We start from the raw sequence: 13842 nt of genomic DNA, 5'->3' as shown, positions 1-13842 counted from the left end.
AATAGTAATATGAGAATGGCAGGTCCCTTTCAGAGCCATCAATTGCAATAAACCCAAACCACAGGGCTACCCAGACCCCCATTTTTATTTTTATTTTTTTTATTTATATTACAAATAAATTTAATTTAAATAAAAATAAAATAAAAAGATAAAATACATGCGATTAGAAGGGGGCTCCATCCATAACCCGGACAAAACGGGTTACAACTCAATACCCAATTGGCTCTCTCTCAGTCTCTGCTTTTAGCCTTTGCTGGAAACCCCCTTTTATCAACCCCACGCGCTCTACTCCCCTCGTGACACTCAAACAATCCTTCTACATTTAATTCAAATCTTTTAAATTATGAATTCAATCCCTTTATTCATCTAAATAACATTATTTTCAATTAATACAAGTATCATATGTATTATTTATGCACGTAAAATTGATTTTTTTCAAGAGGCAACTCGCTGTTAACGAATTATAGCTGTATAATACCGTATGAGTTATGATGTAATCTAATAATAGGATATTTGTACTTTTAAACTCTTATTTATACATATATTTATTTAAGTTATATTGTATAATTAATATCATATACTATTTCAACTACTAATCACATGACTAGTATGATTTAAGTTTTTAAAAAATATTAATTCATTTTTATTATGGATACGATATCTCTAATCATATATTATATGCTTTTAACTGTTACGTAACATCATTATATAATTTTTCGAGACATGAAACAAATTTGTACTTGAAAAATGGAGGTAACTTTTGTTTGTACCAAAAATGAAAGGCTTTGCCTTTTGCCTATTGGGAACCTACATTAGTTAATACAGATACTGTTTTAATTATAAGGTTTTTTAAAATTGTAGGCCTCCCTAGCCCTACGGCCTACCCACTAGCTTTGTATAATAATATTAATAATATTAACTATTATGATTCATGGGTATCTCTTTTTAATCAATACCATCATCATTCACTACATTAAACCCACAATCAATGAACGTTGCTATCGAGATATACATTATTTTATAATTTCTTTTTAAAAATAACGAAAATATTTTTAAAATGGTGGGTTTATGTCATCCAATTTTATTTCCACCAAAAATGCTTCACTATTTATGGAAACAAATAAATTAAAAGGGTGGCTGAAAGTAATTTTGAAAATTTATTGTTATTCTTTTAATTTCCATGGTGACGGTTACATATTTTGTTTACCTTATTCTATATTCCATAAAATATTTTGTTAATAATATAGTCAGTGATTTTTAATATGAAATAATGTTGAATTAAATTATATATTTTAAATCAAGTGGTATGAATAATTTTAGAACTGGTACCTTCATGTCAATTATTGTGGGAGCCTCACGTGCAGGGCATAGGGGCAAAGGATAAGGAAGGGAAAAAAATAAATCAAATCTTAGCCCCTCCCTCTGGACACGTCAATTTGTCGTTTTAATGACAATCATTAAAATAAAATACCATAATTTATCTAATTCACCATCTATTTTACTCACCGTCAATTTTGTTATTTTGGTCAATATTTTCAAAGTCAAGACTATAGGTTATAATGAATAATTAATATCATTTGCACGAACTGGTTTCACTGCATCACTCCAAAATTGGAACAACATAAAAAGTAACGTTTGAATTTGGATTTACATGTAATTTTTGTTTGACCGAAATAAAAGTACATCTACTTTGTTGAAGTTCATTATAGAGATGTGAGGGGCCATTGTGGCGACCCTACAAATTTATACCCTTATGGTATAAACTTGTTGAGATACATATTTTTTTTACTTGATATTAAATAGTTCAAATACAATTATTTTCTATTATAGTTGGGTAGATAATGTATTAATTTTTATATTAAAAATGCATTGTTGAAATAATAAAAAAAAAATTTGATGAAAATTTGCATTAAAGTATAGGGTAAATAATAATTTTATCTTTTGTTAATTAATGTATTTGATAGCTTTGTTGAACAAGAATTTAACTCGAAAGCTTGGTTGAAATTTTACCGAAGAGAAGGGTGAAATAAGGCTTGGACTATTTTAAGATTTAAAATAAAAATATTAATTTAAAGAGAGAATAATTTAAGATTTAAAATAAAATTATTAATTTAATGGAGAATGAGAGAATTTGGGAGAGGGAAGAATTATTAAATATTAAGCCAGAAGGGAACAAATTAGATTATTTTAAAATTAAATCGGTGGCACTCGCATATTGTTCATCTGCGAAGAAAACGATGAAAATAAGTTATAGGTATAGCGCGTGTAGCATAAAGCGAGAGAACATGCGGGGGGTTTAACAAACACGCGCGGGGAGAAGCGTGAGAACGAAGGGGAAGGGAAAAAAACGAAAAGAAAAAAAGGGGGGAATGCAAGGATCAGAGAAAGCAATTGTCTTTGTTGGCAGAGAGAACCCTCGACTTTTACGCGGGTGCTGCTGCTCCTTGTCGTCTCAGCCTTTCATCGTACTTTACACCCGCCCGCCCGCTTCCATTCGTTCATCTCACCTTTTACTCACGCGCCACTGTCCACATGTTCGATATCCAGAGCGCTACCGTGGCAACAACCTCGAAAGCTCCAACGAGGATTCGTATTTGGATGTGGTTGGTACACGTGGCATACGGTTTGTGGAGAAGCGGACCCACGCACGACTTGCCAAAAGGAACTAGACCGGTCTTTGTCGAACAGACATTGTCGGCTTGGCTACTTGTGAAGCTCTCTCAGCTTTCACTGTCATTTCATGCGTCGGATCGGACCGGATGGACGGACCGGTGACTAGCGAAAAGTATGACACCAGATATTTAAGAGCAATAAAGAAGATAATTGAGTATTGAAATTGTGAAGAGGTAGAAAGGCGGCCCATTTAGATTTGGGCTTCGTGTTGCCTATTAGCTAGTATTTGGGCTGGCCCAATGGAGACCCATTTAGCCGTTTCCCGTTGAGCCCATGACAACCTGCTTTAACAATATATTCTTTCATTTATTTAATTTTCTATATGTTTTCCGCTTAATTATGACGTCCCACATCGACTTTTGCGAGAAAAAAATTAATAATCTTATATGGGGAAAATAATTTTCGGAATTCCCTCGTCAAATATTGCTCGCGGGAAACCTAAACCATTTGCCAATTTGGCGACTTCGCTCCAACGGTTCCTCGATCGCAAATGGCTTGTCTTCATCTTCTCTGACTATTCAATTCGTTGACATTCATTGGCTCTGACCGTGTGTTGTTAATTCCCGAAGAACAGCAAAAGCGAAGCCTTCGAATCAGATTACCGAATTTATTCGTTGTAGTCATGGTACTCCCGGTACTGAAGCTCGGAACGCTCGTGTTGAAAACTCTGAGCAAGCCACTTGGTAATAGGCTCAAGAAGCAAGCTGCGTTGCACCCCAGATTTAGGCAGTCTATCATCAATTTAGCCCAGGTATTTATAATTTCGTTCTGGATTTCTGCTTATGGGTTCTTGATTCTTTGGTTGTGCTTCATTATGTTGTACTGATTTATACAAGATCATGTTTCGTTGAGTTCAGCTATTGTTATTGCAGCAAATAATTCGGCGCCCCTTTCATGGTCTTCTTTCAAACGTTTCTTCTGATGGGTTGGTTTTGATCATTGTTTTATGCGTTACCTTCTTCTCAAGTAGTTGTGCTTGTTGGGTCAAGAAGTTCTTCAAACTTGCCCCATTCCAAATGAAATTGCTTCGTACGACAATGAATCCTCATCTTACACGAAATTAAGAAGCTCTTCAACTTAACCCCATTTAATTTTAACTGGTAAACTTTAGAGAACGATGTTATATTATAACCAAAATCCAGCTAAAAGCAATTGCCATGTATTAAAATTTCTGAGCATTATCTGGAGATGGTCACTAGTTATCATTCTATTGGCTAGAACACTGACAATTTTACACAAATAGCTGTAGGTCCAAGGATGAGGATTATGTATGAATTTCATCAATTCCAAAGTTAATAAGGCCTATCTAAGAACATAATGGAACAAATACGAGGGGCTAGCTTTAGCTGTCTTTCATCTCTTACAAAATGACCAACTGTATACTTGTCAGGACTAGCAATCTCATTGGGATGTTTTATTTATAACTTTTTTGTTTGTGTTTGGGCTAGCTAAGCTAATGAGATAACTTATTGACCATATAATATTTTTTTGCCATGTAAACTCGATTCTAATGATACTCATTAGAATTTAGTTGAAAGATTGCCTTCCTATTCTCTTCTTCATCGAACAATCTCTTGAGCCCGTATCTGTTTTAGAGATGAGCCTCAAATCCACTCTATCAGCTAAAAGTCTTTCCTCAAGAAAGGGCCTTAGAATGAGCAAGGAACTTGTAACAATTTCATTCTCCGAACTATGTTGGAATTCCTTGAAAGGATGCTAGGGGAAAGTTCTCTTTTCTTTAATCCGAACTAATTTTGGTGGCCCTGCTTCAACAATTGTAGCTGACTCTCGTGGTGCCAAAAAACCTGTAACGACCTAGATCCACTGCTAGCAGATATTGTCCTCTTTGGGCTTTCCCTCAAGGCTTTAAAACGCGTCTGCTAGGGGAAGGTTTCCACACTCCAAAGAAGGATAATATCTGCTAGCGGTAGGCCTGGGTCGTTACAATACCTCTCTTCTAACTTCATTTTTGTTCTTTCTCCATTTTTTTGTTAAAAAATTTCCAAGAGTAGTAATATCCACTTAAAGCCTCAGAGGTATAAGGGGAAGAAATTTGTGAAGTAATATCCACTTTAGTTGATTGGATACTTCCAAATACTTTTCTGTCGCAGGTGTTGTGTTTCTCCTTTACAGACGTAACTTCATCAGGAATGCCAGCCATGCTATATGACAATGGAGTCTTACCTTCATTCATACATAAGCGATGAGATTTAATTTTTCCAATTATAGATGCTTTAGAAAGTATGATCTTCAAAGGGTTAGTTTGCATTGATTGTTTAGGGAGACACTTAGGTATCAGAATTAAAGTGGGTGTTTCATGTTTGAATGTATGTTTGTATACTGCTAGCTTTACTTATGAATAATTCTTAAGACCGTGTTTCATGTTTGAATGTATGTTTGTATACTGCTAGCTTTACTTATGAATAATTCTTAAGACCGCATTTCTTCAATGCTAAAACTGACAGATTAACCATCGGATGTCAACACAAATGCAAAGACGCATATATGGTCATGCAACTGACGTAGAAATTCGCCCTCTGGATGAGGAGAAAGCAGTTCAGGCTGCTGTTGACCTGATTGGCGAGGTTTTTGTTTTCTCGGTAATATTCATTTTCAAGTAGAATCGCTTCCTTTTCTTTTGGTTAAGACCATTCCTAAACTGAAACATACTATATACCATGTTACAGCAAGTATTGATCAACTATATATTTCACGGATATTTAGCATTGTATTTTGGAAACTAAGGAGCTCATTTGTGAACCATTGTGCATACTTATGATTATAAGAAAATATCAACTAAGCGCTGTTTTATTTTGGGGTTCATTTTACCTTCGATGGAATTATGCCTCGATAATCTGCTCGGGTATTTGGGGTCTGGAAACCCCCAGTTGAGAATCTGAGACCTATCAGGAATACAACTCTTTGGACAAAGATGCAAGAGAAAATGTGTATATATGGAACGGCCCAAATCCATAGCTAGCAGATATTGTCCTCTTTGGGCTTTCCCTTTCAGGCTTCCCCTCAAGGTTTTTAAAACGCATCTATTATGGAGAGGTTTCCACACCTTTATAAAAAATGCTACGTCCCCCTCTCCCACCGATGTGGGATCACAATCCACCCCACTTTGGGGCCCAACGTTCTCGCTGGCAATTGTTCCCCTCTCCAATCAATGTGGGATCTCACAATCCACCCCTCTACGGGGCCCGGCGTCCTCGCTGGCACTTTGCCTAGTGTCGGGCTTTGATACTATTTGTGACAGCCCAAACCCACCGCTATCAGATATTGTCCTCTTTGAGCTTTCCCCTCAAGGTTTTATAATACATCTGTTAGGGAGATGTTTCCACACCCTTATAAGGAATGTTTCGTTCTCCTCTCATCCGACGTGGAATCTCACAATATAACTGTTGGGAGTTTGACTTATTGTGCTTGGCTGCTTGAAAACTTTTTTTGACCTCTTCATTTTATTGATTATTTCTTTTACGTTTTAGTTTCTGGAAATTTATAGGTTGCAGGAGCAATCGTGATATTTGAGGTTCAGAGAAGTGCTAGATCAGAAGCCAGAAAAGATGAAGTACGCAGACAAGAAATGGAGGTAATGGTATAGTTATTTTCTCCTGGGGCATAAGAGCACAAAACTTCACAGATCACATTTTGCTCTAAGTAGTATGGTTGTTTGAATTCACTTACTTGGTAACCTACTTGAATGGAGCTGAACTGAGGTAAGGTTATGATTTATGGATACAGGAATGAATCCTTCGACCATAAGAAATATTACTGTTGGAATAACGGATCAGGGGTCTGCGACAAAGTGAACTCATTCCCATAGCGAATCAACTCCTATATTCCTCGCCACTTCTTGCTTCTCCCATCCAATTGTGTAATTTCTTGGCCAATCCAACCCCACGTCCCCAAACCCATCTTCATTAACTTAAACATATTAGTTTAACTGGTTAAGATATATACTTAGACTAAGTTCTCTGATGTGGTTTATTACATTTAGGCACTGAGGCAGAGAGACGAAAGCTTATCAACAGAATTGGAACTTCTGCAGCAAAAACTAGTAGAACTGGAACAACATGCCAGAGGACGAGGTCTCAGTGGTATTTTGAACTTCAAACACACTCCCTCTGAAAGTGGAAATTTAGCAAAGCCGCCTGCTTGATTAAGTTGCTAGTTTGTCCAGCGAGAAATGTGGTGATGATTTAATCAGCGTGGTCTTGAAAAACGGAGGTGCATTTTCCTAATTCTTTTGACACTTTTGGTGTTAGTATTTTGCACACTGTAAACGATCATTATTCCAATTAAATTCTCTCTCACCCCGCATTAATGGGGTGTAAACTGTGCAAGAATATGTTCTAAATGAAGAATTTTAGCTATGATGGCCCTAATCATCTGATGACATGATTTATGACTATACTACTCTTCCCTTCCCTCACAAGCTAACCCAACTTTCCATGAAAGTGTTCATCATCTTCCCTTTAATCTCTGTCAACTCTCTCTTGCTAGAAGTGCTTCAATATTACTACTCTTCTTTACAGAAAAGTGGTTTCTTTTTGGTCTCGGAAAGGGGATTTGTGGCTAATTATCGAATGATCAGCATCAATCCCTTTTCAATTACTTTTGTGAGACAATTCTTTTAGCGTCCACTCTTTGTTGACTATTGTGACATGTAGTGAGGTGATGAATTCATGAAATTGTTGTTGTCCATTAGCTAATATTCCTTGAGAAAGTGGTGATTATGTTTGTTTGTAACAGCAAGAAAAGCATGTGGTACCCAATCTCAGTTAGCTCCACTCTGGATTAGGGCCCGTTGAATTCAACTTCAAGACTCGTGCATCCCACCACTCGTTTGGTTTAGTATATTTTGATTAACATGTTAGAGTTCATCCAAAATGGGTATGGATGATAAATAAAATGGGAAGGGCCAACTATCTTGAAGAGATAACATGGGAATCTTGGAGATGGATAGTGGAAATACCCTTTATTCCTTCTATTTATCTCAACCTATCATATTTTTCTTTTCTTGAAAAAATAACATGATATAGAAATGTTTTGTTGTTTAACAACATGAACACTAAATTATTTCTTAAAACATTTTAGAAAATAAAGGGAGGAGAGAAAATTCGGTTGGTAATAAATTAGATTTCACGTGAAAAGCTTGGCTTGCAATATTTCCAATGAGTTTTATTTGGGAAATTAATTTTAATATTTTTTTGGTAAATAAATAATATTAAAAAGTAAATTTTATGGAAAGTAAAAAAGAGTCAAAAAGTGTCATTAATATGCATTTAGGATAATTTTTATTTATTTTTTTGATGCGAGGCGGTGGGAAAGAAGACGAAATGCTTACAGAGCTCTCAAAACCCAAATTCATGTGTAACTGCAACTCTGTCTCTGTCTCTGTCTCTCTGTCTCTCTCTCTCTATTTTCTCGCTCCTACTAAATCAGAAATAATAGAGAATAAAGAGAAGAAAACTGAATTGAAATTGGGGCATCCAAGCCATTGGAACTGTTGAAGTGAAGAAGAGCATCTGCTTTTCGATCAATCCCTTCATCGCGAATATTTCACTTTACATTTCTCCTGTTTTTTTTTCCCTCTTCTTCGATCAGGTGTCCTTGCACTTTCTTGCTCCTTATTGTGGGAGGTTCAAGCCCTGTTCAGAGCTAGGGCTTTCGATTCGGCTGCGACTTCCTCGGTACTTTTACCTGACCTCTATTGGTTTTGATCTGATATGGGGTTTTTCTCTTTTTTTCTTTCCCGCTTATTTCAGTTATTTTTATCTCCTTTGCGCATTAGTTTAGTTTAGTCTTGCGGAGGATTGAAATTTAGTTCCTTGATGCTCGTGCTCATGTGGGATCTGATTGATTTCGATTATTTGTGAAACTGATCTCTGCTTGTACAAGTTTAATCGAATTTGCTTCGAAAGGATTTTGTCTGTGTTACATAATTTTTGTTTTTTTTTTTTTCAATGGGTTCGTCTAAAATCGATTTATTTATAGTTATGACTTCACCTTGAATGAATCTCTGTTGGTTTGCTTTGCTGTCCCTATGCTGAAATTTAGTGGATAATTTTCCACACCTGTTATCTAACATGCACTTCTTTGGTTGGGCTCATAGGGACTGAGAGAAACTTAGAGTTCTGCAATGGGGAAGCATTCGAAGACCAGTTGCAAGTCGGCTTCCCACAAGCTCTTTAAGGATAAGGCAAAGAACCGGGTCGATGATCTGCAAAGCATATTTGTAGATTTGCAATATGCAAGGAAAGAGAGCCGCAATGTTGATGTGGCAGTGCTCGAGGAACAAGTCCATCAGATGCTTCGTGAGTGGAAAGCGGAGCTGAATGAGCCCTCTCCAGCATCCTCTTTGCAACAAGTTAGCACTGTATATTCAATTCATTTAAGTGCATAAGATGAAGAGTATCAATTGATATGATAATCTGCATAATTTATGCATGTGGCATTGAGGACGGCAGCTAGTATATCTGAATTAAGTGGATTATGATGTTTTTAGCGTATGTTTGACTTAGGGTGGAAGCCTTGGGTCATTTTCATCGGACATTTGTCGATTGCTACAACTTTGCGAGGAGGATGATGATGCATCTAGTCCATTAGCTGCTCCTAAACCAGAACCCAATGAACAAAATCTGCAGGTTGGAGATACTATGGCAGTTCAAGAGGTGGGAACTTTTTTACGTTTATTTTACTGTTGATATTACATAGTTCATGTTGTGCCTCAGTTTATCTTTTCCTCTTTACTTTATAACTATGGCCCTTGATAATTATTGGAGGTGATGGGGTATATTCAAACAAAAGAAGAGAGCACCAATTGGTTCGAATGTTTAATGCTATTTCTGTCTTGGTTCTGGCTTTTGCAAAAGATACTGAGAAAATTTTGAAAGTTTCTGTCCTGGCCTTTGTTGTGCGGTTGCCCCATGCATGTCAACTACGATAATTAGTGAAATTAGAAAATTTTCTTCCAGCACCATATTTGCCTGACCTAACACAGATAAACATTAGGATATACAAGCATGGAGTTATTGATACATGCCCTTCATGGGATTTTTTTATCTCTTTCCTTATCACCTGGACTATCATCTTGCAATGTGTTTAAACTCTAAGAGCTGTATGAATATGAATTTTTTTGGTGAAGTTGGTTCCTTCTCTTTTATTCTAGTTCGTTGTGAGCTTATTGTGGAAGAAAATGTCGAATAAATTTGAAAATCTGTCTTGCCTTTCATGCCTTTTATTATAGGTTCTTAGTATCACTTCTTAACCTTCTTCAGGGATTTAACGTGAATCGTGTACACCATGAACCAAGCTTCCCTCTAGTTGATCAGTGCAAGAACTCCCCTTCAGGAGTTCATGGTTTGGCTATGAATAACTTGGAAGGAGCCACATATTTGGAGTGTCATCAGCTTGATTTACATCAAGGCAGTGAACACAACTTTTACTCATTCCTTAATGGTAGAGGTTTGTGTGGGGAGAGTGAAATTCCTCATGTTTCCAGCTACTGTCCCAGCATATGTCCTCCACCTGCTGCTTTCTTAGGCCCAAAATGTGCGCTTTGGGATTGCCCACGACCTGCCCAAGGGTTGGATTGGTGTGAGGATTACTGCAGCAGTTTTCATGCTGCCTTAGCATTGAATGAAGGCCCTCCTGGAATGGGTCCAGTTTTACGGCCTGGTGGCATTGGTCTGAAGGATGGTTTGCTTTTTGCTGCTCTTAGTACGAAGGCACAAGGAAAAGATGTTGGTATCCCTGAATGCGAGGGAGCTGCCACGGCTAAATCCCCATGGAACGCTCCTGGTAAGTTCTTGCAGCTGGTATATTGCATTGACATGCAATGCATGTATAACTCAGTTGAAATTGATTGTACTGAACTTTGATATATGCTTTATTGAATTATATTTAGCCAACATCTCTTTATTATATTGCAGAGCTATTTGATCTGTCAATATTGGAGGGTGAGATGATTAGGGAGTGGCTTTTCTTTGACAAGCCTCGTAGAGCATTTGAGAGTGGGAATAGGAAGCAGAGGTCATTGCCGGATTATAGTGGACGTGGTTGGCATGAGTCAAGAAAGCAAGTGATGAATGAGTTTGGAGGGCTGAAAAGATCTTATTACATGGATCCTCAGCCATTGAACCACTTTGAGTGGCATCTTTATGAATATGAAATCAATAAGTATGATGCCTGCGCTTTGTATAGATTGGAGTTGAAACTCGTTGATGGGAAAAAAAGTTCCAAGGCGAAGGTAACAAATGATTCGGTTGCCGATTTACAGAGACAAATGGGGAGACTGGCTGCTGAGTTTCCTGATAATAAACGCTTTATGAAGGGGAGGACCAAAATTAACACAAAAGTTGGTGTTGGAAATGTTTACTCATCAGCAAATAGAGTCATGCCACCCAATGGAACATATGACTATATGCTTCATGCACAATATGATTACCTTGTGGAGAATTTGAGCGAATATTACCTTACGTAGCTAAGAAGCTCAGTTGTTGAATGAGTTGCATGCCTGATGATATCCATCTAAACATGATGGGTTTGAGTTTACGATTCATTCTTCCAGAATTCGGTACTTCTTTTTGGCCTCAAGTAACCTAAATAATTTTTTTTTCCTTTTCTTTCTTCTCTCATGGTATACTATCTGATGCTCATCTCATGGGAGCTGCAACGGATGCACCCTTCAGGATGGAGCTTCAAACCTCTGGATAACGGTAAAGCTGGTTGTTTCCCTAATATTTTGGGTTACAATTTGCAATTGATATATTCTAGAAGGACATTAGTCGCTGTAACCCAGCAGAGACTAACCAGTGATGTATATTATTTTTGCTGGTGTTATAAACTCCGTTGATGGGGATTTCGATAAAATGTAATCCGCCTACATTATGTTTCGTTATGTACGTTACGTGGATAATCCTAGTTTTTATTCTATTTGATGTCAATGTCATTACACATCTCGAGTAATCTTTTCAGTCGTCTCTCAAGATATTGAAATGCATATTGCTCGAAGGTTACCTCGTTAACCATTATCAGAAACGTAGATTTACCGAATTGTTTCCTGTTCGAATCTTTGTCTATTGCCCCATCTTTGATATTTTGAATGCAAAGTGGGTTGAATATGTTGAAGAACAAGGGTAGGCAATATCTTTTAACAGTTATGTGATACTTTTCCTAATCTTCACTCTGTTTTAGTTTCCGTTAAGATGACGCTTTCATTAGATGCAAGCATTCTTCCATTATTGTGGGTCAATGCGTTTGATTCTTGAGACGGTGACCTTTTGATGTTTTTGGCGGCATATTCGGATGAATGTGACCTTTGTTCAACCATCCTTTTTAAAGAAACATGTTCATCTTCGTATAAATAAACATTCACAAAACATTTTCGTTTCCTTCATTTGCTGCTAAAACACGGTGTTCTTGGCTGCTGAATTAGATTTGTATGACTCGAGGATAGAAGGGCATGTGAATGGGTTATTATTATCATAAAGTACAAGTAAAATTCTTACACCTTCGACATTATTATTATGCAACAAAAACTCTTACACTTACTGCATGCTTCAGGCAAACAGACTAACAGACAAGCATGTTTTCATTTTTTAAGTTGTTGATACAAAATTTCCTACGCTGTTCGGGTAGCTATTCATACGACCACGACATCAAGGAGGATGGTAACTCCTTTAGACGGGGGATTCAAAGCCCGTAAAATTATACAATATCGAATACTATTACCTGCAAATTCGAGGTAACGACTCGTATACAAAGTTTGCCAAAACGCTGAAGTAAGCATCAGTGTTCACTGACATAAACAAATTCCATCACGATTATCTCATTTGGGTGTCTGGTGCAGACATGCTAGAATCAAAGTGCTCAAAGGCAAATTCACCAGCATTTGCCACAGACGTCGTAACCAACCGTCGAAAATCGATGCCTCCGACCAAAGTAAGTTGAATCAAGTTATTCTCATATATCCGAACACAAAAAAGAATCGTCTCGTCGGACACCGGCACGGATTGAAGGACATCTTCCTTCATCGGCCGGATTGGCCTCCCAGCAGAGCAAGAGATGGTAGAAAAACAATCCCTTTAGTTTTCCGAACATATTTGGGAGTACAAATTAAGGGAATATCAAATAGCTGATATTTTGTTAGACAAATTTTAATTATATTTTTGGGAGTGACTAAAAAAATACTTAAAAATATAAGAATATATTAATATGTTTATCTTTATTTTAAAAACAAATTAGTTGTACAAATCTATATTTTGTTTTTTTCTCAGGTTGGAGACACAGGTTCGAATATCTTTATTTCCGTTAATAAACTAATAAAAAGAATATTTAAAACAGAAACACACCTGAAAAATAAAATTAGGGTATTCTGAAAAAGTAAAATATGAAGTGCAAAATTTTAATGAAAGAAAAAAAAAAAAGAAAAAAAAAAGAGATTCTTGGGTGGCGGGTCGGGTAGGGTTTGGGGAATCCGGTTGGCGATTTACACCAAAGAGAGATGTAAACGGGACGGGAACGAATAAGCCAACACAACTAAAAATTTTCCTCTCTCGGCGGAGAGGCGGAGCGGGAACCAACTTCTTCTTCGACGAATAAACTCAAGAGGGGGCTTCTACGTCCATTCTCACTCTCTTCTGATTCTTCCTCCAATTTCCACTTTCTTCCTTCTGATTTTCGTCGACGATGGGAAGAGGAAAGTACAAGAGCAAGCCCACCGGCCGGCGCCAATTCTCCACCCCTGAAGACATGCGTAAGCAATAATTCTATATCTTATTTCACTACCTTCGTTTAATTATTGAGGAACTCAAGATCATGAGATCTTTTCTTTCAGTGCGCGCGTCTTTCTCTGCCCCTAATTTGATTTTATAGAATTGAGCTGAGAAATTCGTTTGGAACCATTTATTCTTTTTCCAGGATATGAGCAGGTGCGTGACTTAAAAAGTCAAGTATTTGGAATGATGCTGGATATATTAGCGATATCAGCTGTTCTATATGCAATGCAACTTAGTTATTTTTAAATCATTTTCAGCGACTATGAGGAGGTGCTTGGTTTGGGGGTGAGATTTAGGCTTAGCTGATTGAGGAAATAGTTCTGTTTTTTTTTTTTTTTTTTTTTTTTTTTTTTTTTTTTTTTTTTTTTTTTTTTTTTTTTTTTTT

General features: G+C 37.0%; 3 protein-coding genes across 3 annotated transcripts in view; all 3 read left to right on the top strand.

Moving 5' to 3' along the window:
• Nucleotides 1-3072: 3072 nt before the first annotated feature.
• On the top strand, nucleotides 3073-7074 carry LOC111433530 (OPA3-like protein). Its single transcript, XM_023070591.1, has 4 exons — nucleotides 3073-3424; nucleotides 5139-5273; nucleotides 6179-6265; nucleotides 6674-7074. The coding sequence occupies exons 1-4, from the start codon at nucleotides 3296-3298 to the stop codon at nucleotides 6833-6835; spliced, it is 513 nt and encodes a 170-aa protein (XP_022926359.1). The 5' UTR covers nucleotides 3073-3295; the 3' UTR covers nucleotides 6836-7074.
• A 933-nt stretch (nucleotides 7075-8007) lies between these two features.
• On the top strand, nucleotides 8008-11733 carry LOC111433788 (transcription factor VOZ1-like). Its single transcript, XM_023070993.1, has 5 exons — nucleotides 8008-8369; nucleotides 8792-9046; nucleotides 9201-9350; nucleotides 9957-10479; nucleotides 10611-11733. Exons 2-5 carry the CDS (start codon nucleotides 8819-8821, stop codon nucleotides 11159-11161), a joined length of 1452 nt encoding a protein of 483 aa, XP_022926761.1. The 5' UTR covers nucleotides 8008-8369; nucleotides 8792-8818; the 3' UTR covers nucleotides 11162-11733.
• A 1433-nt stretch (nucleotides 11734-13166) lies between these two features.
• Nucleotides 13167-13842, top strand: part of LOC111433819 (28 kDa heat- and acid-stable phosphoprotein-like) — a 3284-nt gene continuing 2608 nt past the window's right edge. Inside the window, exon 1 of the mRNA XM_023071047.1 lies at nucleotides 13167-13435. Coding sequence (XP_022926815.1) covers nucleotides 13369-13435 — 67 coding nt within the window. The 5' untranslated portion in view covers nucleotides 13167-13368. The remainder of the gene's footprint in view (nucleotides 13436-13842) is intronic.

This window comes from Cucurbita moschata, unplaced genomic scaffold, assembly GCF_002738365.1.
Source record: "Cucurbita moschata cultivar Rifu unplaced genomic scaffold, Cmos_1.0 Cmo_Scf00043, whole genome shotgun sequence".
NCBI lineage: Eukaryota > Viridiplantae > Streptophyta > Magnoliopsida > Cucurbitales > Cucurbitaceae > Cucurbita > Cucurbita moschata.
Note: the sequence above shows the minus strand (reverse complement) of the source record. Positions and strands in the feature narration are given on the sequence as shown.

What these genes read in the sequence shown, in the direction of transcription:
- LOC111433530 (XM_023070591.1), top strand. Translation starts at nt 3,296, where the DNA reads ATGGTACTCCCGGTACTGAAGCTCGGAACGCTCGTGTTGAAAACTCTG. An exon ending in GCGAGGTTTTTGTTTTCTCG is followed by an intron (nt 5,274 to 6,178) that starts GTAATATTCATT and finishes GGAAATTTATAG; the next exon opens with GTTGCAGGAGCAATCGTGAT. An exon ending in TACGCAGACAAGAAATGGAG is followed by an intron (nt 6,266 to 6,673) that starts GTAATGGTATAG and finishes TATTACATTTAG; the next exon opens with GCACTGAGGCAGAGAGACGA.
- LOC111433788 (XM_023070993.1), top strand. Translation starts at nt 8,819, where the DNA reads ATGGGGAAGCATTCGAAGACCAGTTGCAAGTCGGCTTCCCACAAGCTC. An exon ending in CAGCATCCTCTTTGCAACAA is followed by an intron (nt 9,047 to 9,200) that starts GTTAGCACTGTA and finishes TGTTTGACTTAG; the next exon opens with GGTGGAAGCCTTGGGTCATT. An exon ending in ATACTATGGCAGTTCAAGAG is followed by an intron (nt 9,351 to 9,956) that starts GTGGGAACTTTT and finishes AACCTTCTTCAG; the next exon opens with GGATTTAACGTGAATCGTGT.